We start from the raw sequence: 26,273 nt of genomic DNA on the forward strand, positions 1-26,273 counted from the left end.
GCCACTCCCATGCGTAGGTACAGTTAGAGACAGACAGCATGGACTCTGTTATTTCTATGAGTCAAAATTCAACCAGGTGCTATGGAAAAAGAAGAGGGGCACCTACCTTGGGTACTGTTCCATTACACACACACACACACACACACACACACACACACACACACACACACACACACACACACACACACACACACACACACACACACACACACACACACACACACACACACACACACACACACACACACACACACACACACACACACACACACACACACACACACACACACCCTTTTCATAATGGCTCTTGTCTCTTTCCACAATCTCACAATGGGTAGTAACTTGTGTGCAATAATTCCTAAATATGCCGGAACTGTGATAATGGTTTTCAGATGCAGAACATTGTGTTGCAAGGGAAAATCTATTCGTTCTGTGATGAATATGGAATTTATTATCAAGCTATAATTCTCTCAATCAGACATATACAACTGGCTATGCTGAGCCTCTGATAGTGTGTCTGACCTCATGTAGCCGATAGCTGCTGAGTGCTTTCTTTTCTGCTGTATTGTGGCCCGATGAGGAAGTGGCTTTATGGCGTTGGGACATATAGAGAGCCTCCTGCGCTGGTCATAAATGAGTCAGACACGGGGTAGTAGTAGTAGTAAGGCATGCCTGGTCACACAATCAACAACATTATTTCAACTGACCTATCTCAAGCTCCGCTCTCTTTTCTTGATCCTCCAATCACCAGCTGTTTGGAAGAATAAACGTTTGTCCGAAGGGGAAGCAGCCAAAAGCAATAGCATATATCTTGTACTGTGTGTGAGGGCTTGTACTGTGTGTGACTGTGCGTCGGGGCTTGTACTGTGTGTTGTTTCCCGTAAAACCCGGAAGTAGTCAGTTTGTGCTGTTTATTTTTACAAGCAGTGAGGACTCGACAGCATTTGCATTTCTGTGTTCCGTGTTGCGGGTTAGGGTTAGGGTTAAAAATAAACAGCACAAACTGACTACTTCCGGGTTTTACCGGAAACAACACACAGTACAAGCCCCGACGCACAGTCACACACAGTACAAGCCCTCACACACAGTTCAAGCCTGGGGTTGCGGCACTGCAGATATACCCTACTCGCCAAAAGCGAAAAGCCCACACCTTTTTAAAACAATTTGAAAGCTTTGATTGATAAAAAAAAACGGACACAAGGAATTAACAATCAGGCTTAGATTACAGAGAATTTTAATGACAGAACTCTATTTAGAATTAAGTGCAGAATGGGGATCTTACGAGAGCGCGGGATGCATCGTTGTGCGCACATTTTGCAATATCATACCATATACAGTATGGCTCGGCAGCCCATCAATCACAAGCAGACCATGTACAGTATGACTCGTGGCCCATCAAAAAATAACACAGTATGCTATGACACGGGCCAGAACATATACAGTATGGCTCGGCGGCCCATCATAGGACAACACAGCTATGGCAGAGCAGGCCATCAGAACATAATACAGTATGGCTCAGCGGCCCATCAGAACGCATGTTGTTTAATTATAAACGTATTTACACACAGCACAAACTACACGTTCTCCTCTGGTGCAATTTCCAACGACTCTGCCTCCGGGTTAGATTCAGCCGGAGGCTCTCCCTCGTCTACATATTCAGCAGGTGTAGGTGATGGAGGATCAACGCTGGTTTCGGTGGTCTTTTTGGATTTGGAAGGAATAGAAATCCGAAATTCGTTTTTGCGCCATGTTAGTTAAATCAATTAACGTGTCAACGTGATAATGACGAATGCCCGCAGGGGCATTATGGCTGATTCAGGACACAGTCTCAGACAGTGTACTCGTGATAATAACAAAAAAAAAATTAGTTTAAGAATATTTATTTTCTAAAATAGGTGTATGTTCTTTTATTCCCCTACCCAATTACATTATTATTTATAATAATGTGACAGATTTATTTTGCATCAATATCCGTTCGTGCCGCGAGGGGGTGCTGCACCTGGACGTGGGGGTGCTGACGCTCCCTCAGCACCCCTAGTTCCCGTGGCTATGGAAGCAGCAGTCGTGATTGGAGGATCGAGAAAAAGAGTGTAGGGTTTGAGGTAAATTTCAAGTCTTTCGACGAACCCCTCAGGCCCTCAATGTGTTTTCGAGGCTTAAATTGAAATGGAATGTTCCTGTGGCCTGAGGTGGAGGATAATGGGAAACTTTGCTCACCTTTAATTTGATCAGTCCGGAAGATACTGTAGATAACCTGACTCAGCCTCTCATAACCATGCATTGTAAACATTCAAGTAAGGACTGAGGCAGCAGGTTGATAATGCCAGGCCTGTATGGTATACAGTATTTATTAATTAGTAGTAGTCGGGTACCCCTGCTAACGTCTTCAAATGTCAAGATCAGAGGAACGGAGTGTGTTGATGCGTCCTGTAGGAATACTCACAGCTACGCTTGTGATGACAACCTTTTGTTTGTTACGCTTCTGCTTCCCACTCCGAGTAGTAATTAGAGAGATAATCACATCTCACATGCCTCTTCTAATTAAAATGGCCAGCTTGCTTTCTTAGTCTGCCACTGTTGCCTAGGCGTTAAGACTGCCGGACTGTTGGGTTCACGTCAGGGACGGCCCACGGGGACAAGCTAATGAGGAGGAGGAGGAGGAGGAGGGTAGACAGCTGTTAGTGCCTAATTCTTACTGATGCTGGGGCCATCTCCACCAGTTAATGTGAACACAAAACAACAAAATGAGTAAGCCACTCCATGGAAAAAGGATATTAACGAGATTTGTTTTGAAATATCTGTGGTGGTACTAATGGACCTATCTCAAGCCCCGGCCTCTTTGTCCGAGGGAAGCAACAGTTGTAATTGGAGGATCAAGAGGGCGGGGCTTGAGATAGGTTGATATAGATATTTTTAAGAAGCCAATCTGATCACAAAAGTGGGGTAGTTTCAGTCCATCCAAGAATCACACACTAGGGTTTGGGATTTTAGCCCCGCTAGCAAGAGCGGTCGGTCACTCGGGTGGGTCAACCACTTTGGTCCTGGCTGGGTGTAATGAGTCACACGGGCCGCTAGCAGGTCTATTAGACCCTTCTTCACTCTTGTTGCGATGTTGGAAGCAGAAAATAATTGTTAGCAGTTGTTAGCGATGTTAGTGTAAGTCTATGAGAGAATGAAGCACGGGATCTTTCCTGACACACACTTTCATGCCCACATTGAGTTCCACAAGCATTGCAGGAAAAAAAGAAGAAAACCTTTTCTGCCTCCAGTGTCTCAAAACTACTTATTTTATTTACTATTGTATTCTTGCACAATCGAAGCGGGCATGGCCAACCGTATTTCACTGTATGCCCTGGTATGTATGTGATAAATAAACCTCTTGAATCTAGAATCTTGTCTGTTGACAATGGATCGAAACCATGGATAATGGACAAGACAAGCAGTGTGTCTGTGAAGTACTGTTAGGTGTGTCCTTCTTACAGGCTGGAGTAAATAATAAGCATGTTATGGCTTTCGCTACTGTCAAGAGCAGACATGTTTAGGAATGCATTCCAGGAGGCATTCCAGGAGCAGCATCTCCATCATGAAAAGAAGGGTTTTGTACATTTTTGTTCTAACTGACCCGTAACCCATTAAACCAGAACCGAATTTCAAAGTAATGTTTTTAATGTGAGTGTGTACAGTATTGCTGTATGTGTGAGTGTGTGTGCGTATCTGTATCTGTGTATCTCTATTGTATGTGTGTGTGTCCATTTGTGTGTGTGCCTGTGTGTCCATTTGTGTGTGTGTGTGTGTGTGTGTGTGTGTGTGTGTGTGTGTGTGTGTGTGTGTGTGTGTGTGTGTGTGTGTGTGTGTGTGTGTGTGTGTGTGTGTGTGTGTGTGTGTGTGTGTGTGTGTGTGTGTGTGTGTGTGCGTGCGTGCGTGCGTGCGTGCGTGCGTGCGTGCGTGCGTGCGTGCGTGCGTGCGTGCGTGAGAGAGAGAGAGAGAGAGAGAGAGAGAGAGGGGAAGGTGAGAGTGTGAGTGAAGGTGTCAAACAAACAGTCCAGACAGCTGACTGAGCGACTCATTCACAGTGCCAGTCGGAACCTGTCTGACCAGCTCAGGAGGAAGATGACCTGTTTTCTTAACAAACACATTCTCTCTCTAAGACTCATCGAAAGAGATCGCTTTGATAATAAGCGTTTGTGCTCCTTATTATCATTAATACTGCCTCCCTTATACAAAAGTCTTTGTTATGTAACTCCAGATTGCCAATATTATCAGTGAATGCTTGTAGGCGTTTGGAGCACCCAGTCAATGGCTCCTTTGTTATTGGCAGTCACAACTACAGTAAATACTGTACATGCACCAACCTCTGATTTATATCCTAAGTAGTTTTTTTTAACAATATATATATATAGTTAAACGATCTAGATTAAGCATATCAGTACATATATATATATACTGATATGCTTAATCTAGATCGTATACAACCATACAATCCAGATAATATTTTCTAGAGAAGAGAATTCAGCAGAATGGCTGTGCTGCGCACTTTGAATGAATCTCCTGGACTCTCTGAATAACACGGAATGTCTTCTCAGAAGTGACATGGGCTGGAGGAGATGCGGGCTGTAGCGGTTGTTTTAACTAGCCTGAATAGCAGTGGAAAGACGCAGGCCCTTGCCAATATAAATACGGCCAGCTCACTTTGACTCATGTGCACCATGCACTCTCATCGCTGGGATGTGATTCCTGCTCCAGATGAAACCCCAGATCAGCTATTTTCAACAGGAGAACTGACCAGGTTATGACTATGCACACCATTTTAACAAACGATGGCACACACAGGGGAAAGAAAACGTTCACACAGTACTCATCATAAATTCAGAGAGGGCACTGTGCAGAGAGTGTGTTATATAACATGTGGGATTGGTATGAGGCCAAGAGTAAATGTTTGTTGATGTTGTATTGTAATAAATAGTGCTGATTACGTAGAACCAGATTAATCACCACTAGACCCCTGGCCCTTCTATCCTCTTTGTTTTACTGTGTCCTACCTGTTTTTATTACTTTCATTGCTTTACTATGTTTTTAATCTTATATCTTGCATCACATTATTTTGTTTTTATCAACCTGCCTGTGAAGCACTTTGGTGGCAGCTGCCGCTGCCTGGAAATGTGCTATATAAATAAAATTGACTTGACTTGACTTGACTAATGTAGATTAAGGGCTTCTGCTTTTAAAGGGGAACTATACCAAATTTAAAGGAACACGCCAACGTTATGGGAAATGCGCTTACCGTGTTCTCCGGAGTCAGACAATAAGATAGGTACCAATTTCCTGATTTGTGTGTTCAGTATGAAGCTATCGCCTAGGCGTTGTCCAACTAACAACTCTCCTGGAGTTTTAGCTAGGCTAGCCGCTACATATCTGCTTCCATTTATTTGTGCTGAGCTAGGCCAGCTTGCATTCAGATAGTTTTCTACAGAGCGCACAGAGAGGAAATTGGCATCAGCTGTATATCTTCTTGTCTGACTCTGGAGAAGACGGTAAGCGCATTTCCCAGTCGCCGTGTTCCTTTAATACATCTTATTACTATGGTCTAAAACTGTCCAAAAATATACAACTCCCGAAACACTAAAGTGCTAAAACTCAAACTTGTGATGTCATCAAGAATAAAGTCTAGAGCGGCTCCATTAGACAATGAATTGGTAAAGATGGTATAGTTACATACGACCCAGGAGAATGTTCTGAGTATATGGTTACATTTTCTGTTTCAGAAGAACTGAGATCACTACAAACATTCTGTGGATCCACAAAATCAGTCTCTCATGCATTGTTTATGGAGCAGCTCCAGACTTTATACCTGATGACAGCACAGGTTTGAGTCTTACTGCTCTGGTTTCTGGCTTTATAAGAGAGTAGCTTGTGTTCACAAATATTGATTGAACCTTCCTAAGACATGGAAATAAGTAAATAACCTATTGGAATTCTTAATTTGGGCAGTGTTAGGCAGTGTTAGCCTTAAGCAATATTAATGTCAATCTCAACAAATCACCATTTTCCCACTACAGTATGTTGGGGCTTCACCAAACAGATCAAATAAAAATTCTGTCCTAAAGCCACAATTCACAATGTATGTGACCGTCTAATGTGGGGTATAATAATTTACATAATGTTCTTGAAGAGTTTGATTTGTAGGGGCGGCTGGGTGGCCTAGCAGAGATTGCGCTCGTCACCAATGCAAGAGGCTGCGGTCTCGACTCCCAGAGTCAGCATTGCCTGCGGCTTGGGCCAGTCGTCATACTATCTCAAGTTTCAAGTTCAAGTTTCTTTATTATTTGTCATACAGAAATACAGAATACTTTGCATGAAATGTTTCTTTCTGTTTTGCTCCTGAGAGTGTGCTAGATAATAACAAGATAGTATAAATAAGTATAATAAGTATAAAATAGAAAGTCAAGAAGTCAAGTAAAAACAAGTGTAAACAACAATTGTTCAGTATACCTCTATATACAGTATGTACATCTGGTACAAAAATGGTGAGGTATAGCTTAGCTTGTGGTGCCACCTTGTGGTGGTGAGGTGCAATAAGGAATAAGGAATAAGGAATGAGAGATGTGCAATTCCCTTACCAATAATATAAATATAAAGTGTAAAGTGTAAAAGTGTAGTGTGGTAAAGTGGGTGCTACAGTGTGTTGTTTATTTAAAGTGAGTGTGTGTGTGCTGTGGGTGTGTTGATGGCCTGTTATTGTTCATTGTTCAATCATTGTTCATTGAGCATCCTGATGGCCTGGGGTTAGAAGCTCCTTCTGAGTCTCTCTGTGCTTGCCATGAGACTCAATTGGCAGAGGTAGCAGGTGGAAAGTCGATGGGTGAGGATTGGACGTTGTGGACAGCGACTCCTACAGGTCGGTTTGGTGACGCCTGTCCAGCAGAGTCAGGAAGTATCGGGGGCAGCGTGAGCCTCCCACGTGTTACTCCTCGCCACTGAGAGACCGCACTGTCTGGTGAAAAGATGCGACAGGCTGCCTCCTCGTGTACCGAAGGGGACACGTGATGCAAGGCTTCTATCCTCACTACAGCCGACCAGTGGGAGGCATAGTCTAGCAACGTTCAAGACAGGGGAGGGGAGAATTGAAGGGGAAAATTGGCTATACGAAATTGGGATGGGAGAAAAAATTTAAAATAAGGAGAAAAAGTGGATACAAAAAATAGTTTGATTTGTAGATGGAAAATAACCGTCTTAGAACTTTCTCAGCCATTCATAACTCAAAATACATGTCTGTTTCATTCCAATGTTACAGATCTACAGAATTACTAATCTGATTATATTGTCTCCAGGGTGCATAGAGAGCTTGGTATAAACAGCTTTCTCCTTGTATGCACCGTGGGTATGGAATGAGCCTCAAAATACCATTACCTTAGAAGCACTCCCTCCTTTGAATACCTTTAAAGGTCTTTTACAAACTGCCCTGAAGGAAACATGTTGTTGTTTTACATAACCTTGACGTGAGGTGCACTGTGTTATGGATATTGCTGGTGTGTGGCCTGTATGTCTCTCTCCTTTTACTAATTTATTTATTTATTTGTTTTTACAAACATTACAAATGTAACAAATATTTTATACAGCTGCAATGGTCATGTAAAATAAAACATTAAATGGAATGATATAAGTATTTAATTTGTTTAAGTTAACATTCCTATTATGTATCTCATCAACTCCTTTCTTCCTCCACAGTATGCCAAGGCATCACCAACAGATTCAACCTGCTGGGCACCAAAGACGACCACTATCACAACATGGTGAAGACATACAGCAACTGTACCGTGGTTCTGGAGAACCTGGAGGTCACGCATATGGAAGACCACCATGACCTGTCTTTCCTCAGGGTGTGTACTGACCACTAGATCCACCATGACCTGTCTTTCCTCAGGGTGTGTACTGACCACTAGATCCACCATGACCTGTCTTTCCTCAGGGTGTGTACTGACCACTAGATCCACCATGACCTGTCTTTCCTCAGGGTGCATATAGTGACCGCTAGATCCACCATGACCTGTCTTTCCTCAGGGTGCATTAGTGACCGCTAGATCCACCATGACCTGTCTTTCCTCAGGGTGCATTAGTGACCGCTAGATCCACCATGACCTGTCTTTCCTCAGGGTGCATATAGTGACCGCTAGATCCACCATGACCTGTCTTTCCTCAGGGTGCATATAGTGACCGCTAGATCCTTCCATGACCTGTCTTGAGTAATTGTACTTCGTAACAATAATTAAAATGAAGGCCTACAATTAAGTACAAATCTCGCAGGTCCAACCATTTTAATTGGTATATTTGTTTCTCTGGCGGAACTAACGTTAACGTTATTAATCCTGCGACTGCACTTTATTTAAAAACAGCCAATCAAATCCCCATCAATGGAAAATTAACCGGCCCATACCCATGCTGATTGGTCCTTGTGCAAGACTAGAAAGCGGGGATCTTTGATTAAACACCTGCTATCAGAAGAATAGACAGTCAGAGTGACAAGCTACAGACGATGGCCACAAATGATAGTACGAGTGATGAAGAGAACATTTCATTGCCCCGGAATAAAAAAAAAAGTTTTTACTTTTACCTTTTAGTACTTAAGTACATTTCAAAGTAGAAACTTTTTTAGTTTTACTCAAGTGTGTTTTTAACCAGATACTCTGATACCCATACTTTCACTTAAGTAAAATTTCTGGGTACTTTTTACACCCCTGGACCGCTAGATCCACTATGACCTGTCTTTCCTCAGGGTGCATAGTGACCACTAGATCCACTATGACCTGTCTTTCCTCAGGGTGCATATAGTGACCACTAGATCCACTATGACCTGTCTTTCCTCAGGGTGCATAGTGACCACTAGATCCACTATGACCTGTCTTTCCTCAGGGTTCTAGATCCACCCATGCTGCCGCGGCGGAAACCATTACTAAACATGCACATCATCACAGTTGGTAAAAGGATCAAGTTAGCTTTTTTAGACGCCACGTCACTGGGTCTGGGGATAGTTTGTCAGCCGAGCCACCCAGGATACTTGCAGGCTCATCACAGTTCTTATCGCTTCAGTGGTTGATGACTGACTCATTTCAACAAGGTTAATTGGAACCTTGTTTGAACCCTATAGCTGTAAGGACAGTGTAGTGGACATGCAGTTGAATGATTGGTCTGGATGTGATCAGGGACCACACACACACACACACACACACACACACACACACACACACACACACACACACGCACACGCACACGCACACATACTGTATGTATCTCACACACTGTATGTATCTCAAGTCAAGTCAAGTCATGTTTGCCTGCTCATGTTAAAGTGGCTGCTAGTGTGTGAGCGTGTACAGTGAGTGTGTTGTGCGTGTGCTCATGTGTGCTTGTGTGTGGAGAGTTCAGTGTTCAGGGCTCTGATGGCCTGGGGGAAGAAGCTGAGCCGAAGTCTCTCTGTCCTAGCAGCTGGTGTTCGCAGGCGTCTGCCTGACCTGAGCAGCATGAACAGGCTGTTGTTTGGGTGGTGTGGGTCTTTCATTATTCTGCAGGCTCTGGATTTGCACCTCTTGTTGTATAGAACCTGCAGGGGTGGTAGTGCAATACCCGTGGTACGCTCGGCTGAGCGCACCACTCTCTGTAGGGCCTTCTTGTCCTGTGCCGTGCTGTTTCCATACCAGGCAGTGATGTTTCCAGTCAAGATGCTCTCTACAGCTCCGGAGTAGAAGGACTGGAGTATCTTCCCAGATACTCTGAACTTCCTTAACTGTCTCAGGTGGTAGAGGCGTTGCTTCGCCTTTTTTACGACTAAGTCTATGTGTGTTGTCCATGTCAGATCCTCTGCGATGTGGACCCCCAGGTACTTAAAGCTGCTCACTCTGTCCACGGTAGCCCTGTTAATCCTCAGTGGTGTGTGTGTCTCCTGCTGTCCTCTCCTATAATCCACGATCAGCTCCTTGGTTTTACCAATGTTCAGGAGCAGGCTGTTGTCCTGGCACCAGCGTTCCAGTACCTCAACCTCCTCCCGGTAGGCCTTCTCGTCGTTGTCCGAGATCAGCCCCACCACCACTGTGTCGTCCGCAAACTTCACTATGGAGTTGGAGCTGAACTTGGCCACACAGTCATGTGTGTATAGTGAGTACAGCAGGGGGCTCAGAACACAGCCCTGGGGGGACCCGATGCTCAGGGTGATGGTGTTGGAGGTCTGACCCCCCCACCCTGACCGCCTGGGGCCTTTCACTCAGAAAGTCCAGTATCCAGGCGCTCAGAGCGGAGCTCAGACCTAGCTCGATCAGCTTGTCCACCAGTCTGGTGGGGACTATGGTGTTGAACGCTGAGCTGTAGTCAATGAACAACAGTCTCACATAGCCCCCCTTCTGACGGTCCAGGTGAGAGAGGGTGCTGTGCAGTACTTGGGAGACCGCATCGTCAGTGGACCTGTTTGGCCTGTATGCAAATTGCATAGGGTCCATATCACTGGGGAGGGAGGCACAAATGTGATCCTTGACCAGCCTCTCGAAACATTTCATGGCCACAGAGGTGAGTGCCACCGGTCTGTAGTCATTGAGACCTGCTGGGGAGGGTTTCTTTGGTACCGGGATAATGGTAGACATCTTGAAGCAGGCAGGGACCACTGACTCCTTCAGGGATCGATTAAATATGTATGTATATGTATATATGCAGGGTTTCCCCCCCCCCAAAAATGGAATAATTTCAGGTAATTAACATTACATATCTCTTGTTGTGGAATTAACACAACATTATGCATACTTTTGACAATAAATAAAATCAGAATTTGTTCTTACTTGCTTGCCTGGGTAAATAAAGGTTATAGAGATGTAAAAAAAATTAAATAAAAAATATTTGAAAACTGATACAGATATTTTCCGATATCACATTTTAATGCCGATATCGGCCGATAATATCGGTAGGCCGATAATATCGGACATCCCTAATAGAAACGTCATAATATACTATACTTTTGATAAAAATTACAGTCACAAACTGCAACTGACAACAAATGAGGCCAATTTATTTGACTTAGTAATAATAGCCATGGCTTTTCTCACTGTTTCCTCCACAGTCTATTCAGGAAGTGGGGGGTTATGTTCTGATTGCCATCAACACTGCGTCCAGGATCCCCTTAGAAAACCTGCGAATCATCCGAGGTCATTCCCTCTACGACGGAGGCTTCGCTCTGGCCGTGCTGCTCAACTATAACAGAAGCATGGGGCTGGGCACGACGGAGCTTCCTCTGACCAGCCTAACAGGTCAGTACCCTTCTCCGCACAGGAGCACTTCAGTGTTTCCCATTAATTACCTAGACTGTGGCTAATTTGTCCCGCCACAGTTTTATAATGAACCGAATTTCTTTTTTTTATAAAAACTTCAAATAAAAAACATTTCATTTTTTTTTTTTTATATTTTTAAATATAAAGTTTGCCAATAGGGATGTATCAGTAGTATTGGCAGTGGTAGTAGTCGTAATAATAATCCAGAACATTTTTTTTTCTAAAAAATAAACCAGTTCAACACAGGTAACCACTTTTGCTTACTAATTAATTTCTAAGTAATTTCTTGGATGGCTCAAATGTATGCTCTAGTAGTAGATTTTATGAAGATTAACCATAATTTCTTGGATGGCTCAAATGTATGCTCTAGTAGTAGATTTTATGAAGATTAACCATACTAAAAGGTATTTCTGTTTAGTTTTTATACACACTATAGATTTACCACAGAAATACTGCAGAGATTCATCACTATTAACTCACTTTTAAACAAACACTCACTTTAGACACTTTAACACTACATTATATTGATCTATTATTAAAGAGATTTGCACTACATTCATACCTCATTTGCAATTGCACCTTACCTCAAAGTTTTGTACCTCATTCTCTGCATTGTACCTCACTGTTTACAAATTTGTACTCACTGTACTTAGACTGTGCCTAGGTTGTACTTTAGATTGTATATTGTACTGTATATTGTATATATGTATATTGTATATTCCTCTCTACTTACTTTTTTAACTTACTTTTAACTTACTTTTTTTTACTGTATGAAGCACACTCTCAGGGGCTCATACAGAACCAAGCATATCACCGTAAAGTATGTGTATTTTATTGTGATAATTAATAAACAAACTTGAACTTGAACTTGAATATTGTAGGAATTTATGGTGAATCACAATAATAATCCTGTGGTTTTCCCATAGAAATGCTCTGTTTCTATAGTTTCTATAGCATTTATGTAGAAGTTGGTGTGTGTGTGTGTATGTGTGTGTGTGTGTGTGTGTGTGTGTGTGTGTGTGTGTGTGTGTGTGTGTGTGTGTGTGTGTGTGTGTGTGTGTGTGTGTGTGTGTGTGTGTGTGTGTGTGTGTGTGTGTGGAAAGAAAAGCAGGGATACTATAGTCGTACTGTACGTAAGTATGGGTAGGTATGAGTAAGGTTTTCCCCCCATGCAGTACCTCATTGATAATAGAACAGACAGACAGGCTACATTCCTTCACAATTGTGTTATGTGGATTCACAGTAACCGTTCAACTCTTTCTTTAGAGATTCTCAAAGGAGGAGTGAAGTTCTCAGGCAACCAGCTGTGCAATGCGGAGACCATCCAGTGGTACGACATTGTGAACGGGGACAGTAAGCCCAACATGAAGCTTCCCAACCCCAGCAGAAACCCACTATGTAAGGAGTTCACTTGACAGACGGAGATAATCCAAGTCATTCATTATCTTAAAAAGGACACATAGCCGATTTTCAACCGTAATCCTATCGCTGTGAGGAGGACGCGTGGTAATCGGACATAAAAACGTATTGTACCAACGTGTGGCAAGAATCTCCACCAGATGATGTCACCAGCAGGACTTCTAGTGGACTGTAGAAAGTATTTCCTTTTTTTTTTTTCCACTTTTTCTCCCATTTTCTATATATTTTTCTCCCATCCCAATTTCGTATCATCCAATTCAACCCTCCCCTGTCACGAACGCTGTTTCTTGCCTCCCACAAGCCGGCTGCAATGTGGACTAAGTCATACATAGCACAAGTCCCCTCCGGTACTTGAGGTAACAGCAGTTGCATCTTTTCACCTGCGCAGCTCGATCTCTCAGTGGCGAGGAGTAACGCGTGGGAGGCTCACGCTGCCCCCGACACTTCCTGATTCTACTGCGCAGGCGCACCAACCGACCTGTAGGAGTCGCTGTCCACAACGCCCGATCCCCACCCATCAGTTTCCCACCCCCTAATACGGCCAATGTGTGAACGACCAGCTAAACTGAAAGCAATGTGGAGCGCTGGGCTCGAACAGGCGAGCCCAGCGTCTCCGCATTCGTGGCGAGCGCCTTGCCCACTACGCCACGTAGCCGCCCATGTAGAAAGTATTTCCTCAACCCTTTTCAACTATTGTAGGCCCAACCCGAGGAGGGTTGAGGAAATAAAGGAGGAAATAGAGATCTGCAGTTCAGTAGAAATCTGCAGTTCAGTTCAGTAGAGATCTGCAGTTCAGTAGAGATCTGCAGTTCAGTAGAGCTCTGTAGTTCAGTAGAGATCTGCAGTTCAGTAGAGATCTGCAGTTCAGTAGAGATCTGCAGTTCAGTAGAGCTCTGCAGTTCAGTAGAGATCTGCAGTTCAGTAGAGATCTAAGTTCAGTAGAGATCTGCAGTTCAGTAGAGATCTGCAGTTCAGTCCTCCGGGTGAGGGGCAGATGCAGCTCAGCTCTCGGGTCTGCTTCTGCTTCGGGTCTGCGTGCGCATATTTGTCATGACGTCGTCGCCGAACAGGTCTATTATCACGTGTCCTCCTCACAACAGAACCATTGGAATCAGGTTAAATGTTGTCAAAAAGCCTCTTTCACTTAAATAGTTATGTTACTACTATGTTACTACAGCTTAAGGACGTGAAGTGAGCATTGTGTTCTAACTGTGTTTCCTCTGGTCTCTTCCTATGCAGGTAGAAAATGTGACTCCAGTTGCTTCAACGGTTCATGCTGGGCACCTGGTCCTCATAACTGCCAGACGTGTAAGATTAATGAACTCTTGCACTGGAGAACCTTTTTTTTTGGACAGCTCATATATTTGTGAAGTCAATCTAAATCATTTGTAGTGTGAATGTGATATATCAAGAAAGCACTCGACCTCTACTGTCTTTAAAGGGACACTTCACCAAAAAACAACAACACTGATTTATTTTGCACATAATCTCACACACATCCAAAAACTCTAAACCGATGTCATCAGGGACATTGAATCATTGAGTTGTGTTAATCACAGTTCAATGAGACACTGATCTATGGAAATACGTTTAGAGATGCTTATGAATGCAATGGGCTCTCAACATCAAGAAAGAAATCTATTCGATTCACTCTATTGATGCCATCTTATATTTTAACACACAAAAAGTGTAATTTATGGCTCCTGTTTTGGATCTGTAGTGACGAAGCTGAACTGTGCGCAGCAGTGCTCCAAGAGATGCAAAGGACCCTCCCCCAGTGACTGCTGCAATGAGCACTGTGCTGCTGGCTGCACGGGCCCCAAAGCCACTGATTGCCTGGTAAGAGAGACAAACATATCTACATGGGGTCAGAGGTCAGGAGGGGAGGGGGGGCTGAGAAAACAAAAACACATTGAGCATTGCATATATTTCTGTTTCATCCTAAAGGCCCATTCAGTGATCCAAATGTAAACAAGTGGGTGGCCCCACCACCAAACATAGGAAATAGGAACGGAGATGTGTTTACATTCTCTAATTGATTGACTGAGCTCACGATTTAACACTAGACCAGGGGTTCTCAAAATGTTTCATACCGTGACCCCATTTTATTTAGGAATTTTTTTGGGGACCCCACATCGTGTAATTTCAACATGGAATTAAGGAATATCAAAATAAAAGCATACGTTGTTGAACTTGATCATGCATATTTATTAGAGAATGTAATTACAGCACTGTTATCAATACACAGTTATAAAACGAGGCATATTTAGCCAGGATATGTTGCCAGAACATTACAAAAAGAAAAAAGAAAAAAACAAAGTACTTGCCAACCCCACTGTCACCTACCCGCGACCCCAATTTGGGTCGCGACCCATAGTTTGAGAACCACTGCACTAGACAATAGTAACGTTAGTTGCCGTGTTTTCTGGCTTTAAAATGTTCGTTTACATTGGTAGTATTTGAGTGAAATAGACCTGTGATGATTTATGCTCTAAAAAGGTTATTTTCTATTTATACTCTTAAAAGAATATGTATCAATATTCACTCAGTTCATGAATGATACATAGTTATAAAACCCATTTTAACAAAGGTTACATTACGTGTATCACGATACAAATCTTCAGTTTTAGTTTTCAGCTCCTTGGTATCTTTACACTCAAAAAGCAGTTTCATAACATTATCTAAACTAAAATATTACCTAGGCCTATACTAGGTACTTTTAAGTTACAACAACACCCTTTACAGCCTACTTTCCTCCACCGTGGAGCCTCCTTGGACATTTTTCCTTTTTCTGCCAGTGTGAATGGATTGACACTTGGCATTGTCCTCACACCAGGGTGGACAGGGTCAGAGGCTAATGTGAAGATAGAAAAAAAGATAGCTGACAGCCGACCCACTGGGATAAGGATATTTTAACAAGCTAACCTATACAATATGTTAGTTTTTTTCTGTCAACCTTAATGCATTTCAGCTTTTGATTTATCTAGCTATCTATAGCCAGAAGCTAAAGCTACAAAGCAAACAATATACCGTACTTTTCGCACTATAAGCCGCACCTGACTATAAGCCGCAGCAGCTAGATTGAATGATGTGTACATATATAAGCCGCACTGGACTATAAGCCGCAGGTGTTTTAATGTTTAATTACCATATGTAAGGGTTCGTGCACAGAGGGGATTGTCACAATACTGTCGGACAAATAACAAGAATTAACTCATTTACAAGTTGTATTAAGTTTAGCAAATAAGGGAACAGATAAATAACATTTCAATGCAGTAAAAAAAGCAATATTTTCGGGTTTGGTCCACATATAAGCCGCACCGTTATATAAGCCGCAGGGTCGAAAAATGGGGGAAAAAGCCGCGGCTTATAGTCCGAAAAGTACGGTATCTAACATTATGTTACACTTGGGGCCCAGTTTAAGTCACCTACCTACCTATTACAGGAATGTTAACTTTAGTAAACAACCATGTACAAGTTGGCAGAATTCTTATGTTTGCTAAACATGACCTGCTACAATCCAGTCATACAGTCAAGTGCCATCCTCAGTCGTCTCTGTGGTGGAGATGTTGAATGAAGCTGTGTCACGATGATAGGTGGACTTTGATGCTGAGAAGAAGATGTCTTCTTCTTGCAGTCGAGCTCGAAACAACTTTGTGCTCTTAAATTTATTCGATGCATGTTCAAGTGTTTAATCAAATTCATCGCATTGTTGGGCTTGGCAGCAATGTCCTTTTAGCATATATTGCATTGTGCACTATTGGCATTGAGCCAATTGAGCCACACTTTTGATCTCACATTTTCATCTATGTGACACACAATGTAGTCATGACAACAACACACACACATGAGCTGAAGCGTAACGTACAGTAGTGCATGCCTTTATGTGTAATGTTAGACAGTCAATCACCGGCAATAATATATCTTGTTACAAGAATGTTGCATGCTCACTGAGGCTGATGAGATTTACTACTCCTTAGGTATCGAAATTTGGAACCGAATGACGAGGCATTTTTCAATACTCGATAGTATCGAAGCAATTTTGTCTGTGCCATAAAAGTATCAACGTTTGGTACCCAGCCCTAGTGAATATACTCCAAAAAACGAACCAGGCTTTATCAAGAAGCCTCGTAGCCTACCATAAAAAGAAATGTTTTGTGTTTTTGGAGCCATTTTATCTCTCATCAAATCTTCCGTTTGACAGTGCCTTGAGAATCAGCCTCTACTCAGCTTCTTACACTCAATACAGCTGGGAGGCAAAGTCGGGGGGGGGGGGGGGGTATGATGGAGGAATGTGCTGTTATTGTTAGCGAGGGGCTCTGTTATTGTGAGCCCAGTGTATGAGACGGCTGCTGTTTGTGTTGCAGGCCTGTCGGGACTTCCAGGATGATGGGACGTGTAAGGACTCCTGCCCCGGCCTCATGCGCTATGACCCAAACCTGCACCAGCTGGTACCCAACCCACATGGGAAGTACAACTTCGGGGCCACCTGTGTCAAGACCTGCCCACGTAAGATCAGCAAAAGACATAGAAACCTGGCATGGTTCACACTTTGATTTGTGTATTCAGTCCCGCTTGTGAAGCGGCGTCTTTCCACGACCATTACCAAGAAATCCCCCGTTGTGGAGTTTCTGTTGTGGTATTTATTATCATAAGCACCTTAATACTGTAGCTGTTATCTTGGCGGTCAGTATCAATGACATATTGCCAGGAGGTCTCACTTGCCAGTACGGAACACATCATGCGTGGATATTGGCTTTTCTTTTTTCTTCACAGTGTGGTATGTGCCAAGGTTGTCCCTCCAGGCTGTTAGACATTCTGGCAATCTCTGCTCGCTTAATTATAAACTGCATGAACAAGGAAAGAAAATGATTTAGTTTCACGGCGTGTTAATGCAAAAACTGTGCTGTCATTTTAACCTCCACTGTCTCTCTATGCACCCTGTACCATAGGAATGTAGATATTGTGTGTTGCTGTTTTTGTTGTAAGTTACAGCCAGATCAAGTGTGATATGAAATATTCCACTCGACTTTATATACTGCACAAACCCAGGTGTTAAGTGATGCAGATAATCGAATCTATACGTGCAGATGAAGAAAACTGTTTGTACTTGATTAATTCCAGATAACTATGTCGTGACGGACCACGGGGCGTGCGTCCGGACCTGCAGCGGTAACACGTACGAGGTGGACGAGGGAGGTGTCAGAAAGTGCACCAAGTGTGATGGACTGTGTCCAAAAGGTATGTTTGCGCTGGTCCTCCTCAAGTATTCAAAATGTACGTGACCCCCTGTGCAGACCATGCCCGTTGCTGCACTCAGTTCAGCTCAGTTCACGAGGTTGGAACGGGGCCAAGGTTTTTTTTAATGTCTCCTGGGTTTCATGTTTGTTTTCATTGTGCCGCTGGTTGGTTACAGTTTGCAATGGACTTGGAATGGGGAACCTGGCACACACGCTGTCAATCAATGCCTCCAACATCGACTCTTTTAAGAATTGCACCAAAATCAATGGGAACATCGATATCATCCACACATCTATTCATGGGTGAGTCGGGGGCACAGAGTAATGACAGTAAAAGCACTTGAGCATTAAGAATGGATAAACATTTGAATCCCTGCCCATTACAGTTTGTTGTAATGGGTTGTTATTAAGATGATACATAACATACATTCTTCTTTTTTTGTAGGGATGATTATACCAAAACACCAAAGATGGATCCTGCCCAGCTAGATGTGTTTAAGACAGTTAAAGAAATTACTGGTACGATTGCATGAGACCTGAGCAATATATGAATAATAAATAAAACCCACAGACTGTTAATGGTGTTTATTTTCGCTTTAGATCATTGTTTTAATTTTCCTCACACAGATCTCTATATGGACTGAAATGTTGATTAAAAACACATACCATATGGGAGCTCTCTAACAGTGTGCAGATTCTATTTATTATTGGTTAATCTGTGGTTATTGATTCCTGATAGTTGTCATGATAATTTTATAATCCTTTTGATACTTGGTCTTCCAGGATACCTGTGGATTCAGACCTGGCCGATCAACATCACCTCACTTAGTCCTTTTGAGAATCTGGAGATCATCCGTGGTCGAGCCAAACGGTAGGCTCCCTGTCTGTCAAAACCTCCTCTACACCCATCCTGTCAAAACCTCCTCTACACCCACCCTGTCAAAACCTCCTCTACACCCATCCTGTCAAAACCTCCTCTACACCCACCCTATCAAAACCTCCTCTACACCCACCCTATCAAAACCTCCTCTACACCCACCCTATCAAAACCTCCTCTACATCCACCCTATCAAAACCTCCTCTACATCCACCCTATCAAAACCTCCTCTACATCCACCCTATCAAAACCTCCTCTACACCCACCCTATCAAAACCTCCTCTACACCCACCCTATCAAAACCTCCTCTACATCCACCCTATCAAAACCTCCTCTACACCCACCCTATCAAAACCTCCTCTACATCCACCCTATCAAAACCTCCTCTACACCCACCCTATCAAAACCTCCTCTACACCCACCCTATCAAAACCTCCTCTACATCCACCCTATCAAAACCTCCTCTACACCCACCCTATCAAAACCTCCTCTACATCCATCCTGTCAAAACCTCCTCTACACCCATCCTGTCAAAACCTCCTCTACACCCATCCTGTCAAAACCTCATCTACACCCACCCTGTCAAAACCTCCTCTACACCCACCCTATCAAAACCTCATCTACACCCACCCTGTCAAAACCTCATCTACACCCCATTGCAACACTTAACCATTAGATCACAAAGGATTAATATCCTTTACAACACAAGTGTCATCCAGTGTTACTGGAACTAACCCCCCTCCTCTCTCTCTCTCTCTCTCTCTCTCTCTCTCTCTCTCTCTCTCTCTCTCTCTCTCTCTCTCTCTCTCTCTCTCTCTCTCTCTCTCTCTCTCTCTCTCTCTCTCCCTCTCCCTCTCCCTCTCTATTCCCGTCTCTCTTTGCTAATCTCTCCCCAATTGGGACCCAAGGGCTGGCCGCAGTCTGGCTGTTGTCCAACTGGACATTCGCCACCTGGGCCTGCGCTCTCTAAAGGAGATCAGTGATGGAGATGTGTCAATCACCAGGAACCCCAACCTCTGCTACATCAAGAAGCGTCATTGGAAGGGTCTGTTCAGGCTAGAGAGCCAAGCGGTCAAGATGGAGGACAACGCCAACTCTACTGTCTGCGGTAAATCTAAATGTTTACTGGAACACTTGATTGCACGGAGCAAGTTGCACCCTTACTTTTTTTTTGATCCACTTTTTCTCCCATTTTCTATATTTTCTCCCATCCCAATTTCGTATCATCCAATTCAACCCTCCCCTGTCACGAACGCTGTTTCTTGCCTCCCACAAGCCGGCTGCAATGTGGACTAAGTCATACATAGCACAAGTCCCCTCCGATACTTGAGGTAACAGCAGTCGCATCTTTTCACCTGCGCAGCTCGATCTCTCAGTGGCGAGGAGTAACGCGTGGGAGGCTCACGCTGCCCCCGACACTTCCTGATTCTACTGCGCAGGCGCACCAACCGACCTGTAGGAGTCGCTGTCCACAACGCCCGATCCCCACCCATCAGTTTCCCACCCCCTAATACGGCCAATGTGTATTAGTATGAACGACCAGCTAAACTGAAAGCAATGTGGAGCGCTGGGCTCGAACAGGCGAGCCCAGCGTCTCTGCATTCGTGGTGAGCGCCTTGCCCACTACGCCACGTAGTGGGCAATCACCGTGCAGATTGATTCATTGAATGAAAACTTTATTAACAGATTGCAGAATGGTTACAATACAGTACGGCTCAATACACACAATTGTTAAGGGGATGCAGACCAGGGAATGACTTTCGTCTTGTTTACATCAGGGTCCCCCATTTTCAATTCATGATGAATTTTAAGTAAGGGTGCAACTTGCTCCGTGCAATCCATTCTTTGTGGATCCTAGCCCTTAAGGCTTCAGTATTTTGCATGTCTCTGTGGCTCTGTGGAGTGTTTAGATGTTTAGATTTAGATGTGTAGATTAAAATGTATCGTCATTATACAGCACAAGTACAGTATAACAAAAAGAAGTTTGGCATCCAACCAGAATGCAAATGTAACAGTAAAGTAATAGTAATATACAATGTAGACCAGGAGTTCAAAACATTGAATCCCTATTGATTGATTGAAAACTTTATTAACAGATTGCAGAATGGGTACAGTACAGTACAGCTCAATACACACAATTGTTAAGGGGATGCAGACCAGAGAAAATCAGATATGGATTACAAATTTTGAACACCTGGGCCCAGATTAAACTGGGTATAAAATATATGAATTCATATTACTGAGATTAGTGCTTATCAGATATATGTACAGAGTTGTAGTATTAATATGTACAGTGATACAGGTATAAAGACACTATGGTAGTAAGTCGTACTGGCCAGCAGCGTAACTAGTAAGAGTAGGTAAGGAATATGTACAGATATACAGTAGATATAGTATCTACAGATATGTAAAAAGGATTATATGCAGGTATGTACAGACAGATGTGGATATATACCATAAGAATAAATGTATATATATATATACATACACGGTATATACAGCATTATTGTACATGCTATCATACAGTTATATTGGTTACTTATATGCAGGTGTATAAGTAGGTATATAGAAGAATTATATGCAGGTATATACAAACAGATATGGATATATAAATATGTGGTAAATATAAATATTAGGGCTGTCAGTTTATCGCGTTAATTAGATTAATTAATTACACAGCAAATTATCGCGTTATGAAAATTAACTAAAACATTTTTTTTATTTTTTTATTTTTTTTTATCTCATTCATTCCATAAGAACGTAGAATACACATTTACAGACTTTTTTTTAATATGGTCCATTTGCATGTTCTTGGTATCTGATTCTAGGGACATCTATGGATCTCAGGGAATGTATTCCCAGTGTCAGAAATACTGTCTGTTACAAGGCTTGAGTAAATTGTAATGAACCAAATGAGAATATCAATAAATTCTTTTTTATCTTTGACTGTGAATAACACCATGCTAAAATTGACCAGACCTGAAAAATCTAAGCAAATTAATAAATGGAAGATGATTAAAAAGAAGGTTTTGTAGATACAGTACTGAATTCTGCCATCCGGACACATGCAATTTGAAATATGATTATAGAATATAGAATATCAGGCATAAAATGGTTATGCGATTAAAATGCGATTAATTAGATTAATTAATTACAAATCCTGTAATCCTGTAATTAATTAGATTTATTTTTTTAATCGCCTGACAGCACTAATAAATATATAAATGTATATATACGGTATATACAGCACTATTGTACATGCTATCATACAGAGTTATATGGGTAGACTATAGTACGAGGTAGAATGTAGATTATTATGATTAATATGATTACAGTGTAGGGCAGTTGTAGACAGTGAAAGCACTAGGTATACTGTAAATTGAGTGTAGGCAATATAGTTCAAAGTTTGTACAGGGGGGGGGCTGTTTAGGCTGATACTGAATTATGAGTACTAAACTGATTCTGAGTACCAATCAGGTCCATTACTTTTACCTAACAGTAAAGACTTATACCATTAGTTTGGTATAATGCAATATATACAGGTATTTTCAAAAGAATGTGAAGCAGTATGTGGGTGTAAACGGACAGGTGTATCCTTTACATGCACACTGGATAAGTGAGGTACTTTTGAAAATAGATCCCCAAAACGTAGGCATGGATTGGGCACAGTTTTATGCTACACTCGCATTCTTGTAAAGATCTACCTGATAATAAATTGTTTCCCTCAGTTATAGAGATCTACTGTACCATGTGTACCAAAAAAAGACAGAAAATCAAGTAGCTTGTCTTTGATTTACGACATATTACACAGCTGTCTTGCTATTGGATTTTGGGGGAATTCTTTGATGGTGATACCGTGTTTTAGCCTGGTTCCAGCCCTGTGTCCCATAGCAGTATCTGTATCAGTGTAGGGCTAACTGTGGAGGGTTGTGGTATCAGTGTAGGGCTAACTGTGGAGGGTTGTGGTATCAGTGTAGGGCTAACTGTGGAGGGTTGTGGTATCAGTGTAGGGCTATCTGTGGAGGGTTGTGGTATCAGTGTAGGGCTAACTGTGGAGGGTTGTGGTATCAGTGTAGGGCTAACTGTGGAGGGTTGTGGTATCAGTGTAGGGCTAACTGTGGAGGGTTGTGGTATCAGTGTAGGGCTAACTGTGGAGGGTTGTGGTATCACTGTAGGGCTAACTGTGGAGGGTTGTGGTATCACTGTAGGGCTAACTGTGGAGGGTTGTGGTATCAGTGTAGGGCTAACTGTGGAGGGTTGTGGTATCAGTGTAGGGCTAACTGTGGAGGGTTGTGGTATCAGTGTAGGGCTAACTGTGGAGGGTTGTGGTATCAGTGTAGGGGTAACTGTGGAGGGTTGTGGTATCAGTGTAGGGCTAACTGTGGAGGGTTGTGGTATCAGTGTAGGGCTAACTGTGGAGGGTTGTGGTATCAGTGTAGGGGTAACTGTGGAGGGTTGTGGTATCAGTGTAGGGGTAACTGTGGAGGGTTGTGGTATCAGTGTAGGGGTAGCAGGTTACATGCATTAGGTGTCATGCACCTCCTGACAACTGTTATCTAGCAGACAACACATACATGGGTGTTGGTGAGTATCTATCTATCAAAAGGAGGTATTTGACTGATAAGTTACATACATTACGTTCTCCAAAAAATGAATACAAATGTTAAATTGCCCCAAACTTTCTGATATGCTGTCTATAACACAAAAAAGGCATTCACACAAACCCTGCAGAAACCAATTGAAGGGATGCAAGTCATTTAAAATGTCTGTTGTTGTTGTGTGACTTCTCGATATGGCATGTTGACATCTAATGTGGAACATTAGCTTATCCTGAAGAAGGAAAAACAAGACTTAAGATGTCTTGTTTAGATTGTATGTATTTGTTTCCAGCTTTGGAAAACAACGTGTGTGACAGGAAGTGCACCAAGGAAGGCTGCTGGGGCCCTGGTCCCACCATGTGTTTCGCCTGCAAGGAGAACAGCCGTGCTGGGAGCTGTGTGGACTCATGCAACATCCTGGACGGGTGAGGGAGGAACCCTTACTCCCCTTTAGGCCCCGACATGCTCCTCATTTTAAACAAATAAACAGTCTAATCACTGCATCTGGTGTGACGGTTAACTCCTCTAACCCTTTCACTACCACACTACAGATGGTTAACCTTTCACTACCACACTACAGACGGTTAACCTTTCACTACCACACTACAGAAGGTTAACCTTTCACTACCACACTACAGAAGGTTAACCTTTCACTACCACACTACAGAAGGTTAACCTTTCACTACCATACTACAGACGGTTAACCTTTCACTACCTACAGAAGGTTAACCTTTCACTACCACACTACAGACGGTTAACCTTTCACTACCACGCTACAGAAGGTTAACCTTTCACTACCACACTACAGAAGGTTAACCTTTCACTACCACACTACAGAAGGTTAACCTTTCACTACCACACTACAGAAGGTTAACCTTTCACTACCACACTACCAAAGGGTTAACCATTTGACTACCACACTACAGAAGGTTAACCTTTCACTACCACACTACAGAAGGTTAACCTTTCACTACCACACTACAGAAGGTTAACCTTTCACTACCACACAGACGGTTAACCGGGTTACCCTTCTGTAGTGTGGTTGTGAAAGGGTTAACCTTCTGTAGTGTGGTTGTGAAATGGTTAACCCTTTGCCGTGTGCCAGTGAAAGGGTTAACCTGCTGTATTGTTGCAGTGAAAGGGTTAACCCTTTGGTAGTGTGGTAGTGAACGGGTTAAAGTATATATTCATACATTTCCTGACCATTATGTTAGACCAGGTAGCACATGGTGGCATATGGAGGAGTTCTGTGAAGTCTAAGGTAAAGGTTTAGTTTACAAACACATTTTTAAGTGAAAATTATTATTGGCTTTTCAGAAAATTCCCCAGCAAACTGACAACCTGAGGGAAGAGATGGGGACTTCAATAAGTCTCCTCTTTCCATTCTAGACACCACTACACGGAGCATATTGAGTTTATGAAGTACTTTTTGAGGTATTTTGTAGCAGAAGACAAACATCTTAGCTGGAATGGCACACTAACTCACACACACACATACACACACACACACACACACACACACACTCACACACACACACCTGTTTATCTAAGCCTCATCTCTTGTCAAACATTGAATGCTGCCATGCTTACAATTTAACTTCTGGGGAAAAAGGGATCAAGTATTTCAACTTCAAATGTATCTTGAGGTGAAATGTGCTGGTTGTTGTTGAGAGACTGTCATTGTTTTTGCAGGGAGCCACGCGAGGTGGTGGTGAACAAGACTTGTATGGAGTGTAACCATGAGTGCCAGCCCCTCAATGGAACGGAGACCTGCAGTGCACCTGTATGTTTGCTTCCTGTATACAATACGGTTGCCTGGATTAACTAAACATCTAAAACGTGCCTAAACCAAGTCTTGTTATGTCACCTAATTTTACTGTCAAATATTTACATTATACAATTATAAATAATAAATAGTAAATACATTATTTTATATTCATAATCATAAATAGATAAATAAATAAACAAGATTTAAAACGACTAACTTTCGTATTGTCTTTTACTAGTATGTTACTGAGTAATCTACTATGCCTATATTACTAGTACCTACTATGCTAATATCTATACTGCTATGCATTCAAGTTTACCACTGTTTGACGAACAATACCACTTACTCTATGCTGCCAGAGTTGTACCCTTCCTGCTGACTTGTTGTACAGAACAGTACAGAAGTCGCTTTGGATAAAAGCATCAGCTAAATGACTAGATGTAAATGTAAAAGGTGTACAGCTTGTATAATGCAATGAGACATAATTAGATTAGTGTCAATATGTCCAGTCCGCTTCAATCTTCCATTACAGAATAATATCAGAAGTTGTAAGTCGCTTTGGATAAAAGTGTCAGCTAAATGACTACGGTAAATGTAAATATCAGCAGTGAGTTATTTTTTTTTTTTACAGAGGATCTTGTTTTACTTTCAGGGTCCTGGAAATTGTTCCAAGTGTGCCAACTTCCAAGACGGCCTGTTCTGTGTGTCCCGCTGTCCCCAAGGCGTGCAGGGGAAGGACGACACGCTTGTCTGGAAATACGCAGATAAGCTGAGAGTCTGCCGGCTGTGCCACAAGAACTGTACCCAGGGGTAAGGCTATTGTTCACCCAAGACGAGAATAGTGCTACAACACACGCCGTTTCTCTGCCATGAAAGGATGCAGATTCAACATGCTGTTGATATGTCTTGTCATTTGTTCACCAGATGCACCGGGCCCGGTCTGAAAAACTGCCGGAATAAAATGTGAGCAAATTTCTTAAGCATTGCTGATACTTGAGGATATTCTAATATTGCCTGAGACACGCTTATATAATATCTCTGTTTGAGTAAAAAACGATATATACATTG

At 42.6% G+C, this 26,273-nt stretch overlaps 1 protein-coding gene across 1 annotated transcript in view; it reads left to right on the forward strand.

Moving 5' to 3' along the window:
• Nucleotides 1–26,273, forward strand: part of egfra (epidermal growth factor receptor a (erythroblastic leukemia viral (v-erb-b) oncogene homolog, avian)) — an 88,876-nt gene that overhangs the window by 34,542 nt on the left and 28,061 nt on the right. Inside the window, exons 2-16 of the mRNA XM_084327508.1 lie at nucleotides 7,726–7,877; nucleotides 11,096–11,282; nucleotides 12,570–12,701; nucleotides 13,962–14,030; nucleotides 14,443–14,561; nucleotides 17,090–17,231; nucleotides 17,847–17,963; nucleotides 18,139–18,265; nucleotides 18,408–18,481; nucleotides 18,746–18,833; nucleotides 19,748–19,947; nucleotides 23,730–23,862; nucleotides 25,130–25,220; nucleotides 25,858–26,015; nucleotides 26,130–26,168. Of these exons, the coding sequence (XP_084183634.1) occupies nucleotides 7,726–7,877; nucleotides 11,096–11,282; nucleotides 12,570–12,701; nucleotides 13,962–14,030; nucleotides 14,443–14,561; nucleotides 17,090–17,231; nucleotides 17,847–17,963; nucleotides 18,139–18,265; nucleotides 18,408–18,481; nucleotides 18,746–18,833; nucleotides 19,748–19,947; nucleotides 23,730–23,862; nucleotides 25,130–25,220; nucleotides 25,858–26,015; nucleotides 26,130–26,168 (1,828 nt within the window). The remainder of the gene's footprint in view (nucleotides 1–7,725; nucleotides 7,878–11,095; nucleotides 11,283–12,569; nucleotides 12,702–13,961; nucleotides 14,031–14,442; nucleotides 14,562–17,089; nucleotides 17,232–17,846; nucleotides 17,964–18,138; nucleotides 18,266–18,407; nucleotides 18,482–18,745; nucleotides 18,834–19,747; nucleotides 19,948–23,729; nucleotides 23,863–25,129; nucleotides 25,221–25,857; nucleotides 26,016–26,129; nucleotides 26,169–26,273) is intronic.

The sequence above is a fragment of the Notolepis coatsorum genome (assembly GCF_963971535.1).
Source record: "Notolepis coatsorum genome assembly, chromosome: 13".
Lineage (NCBI taxonomy): Eukaryota > Metazoa > Chordata > Actinopteri > Aulopiformes > Paralepididae > Notolepis > Notolepis coatsorum.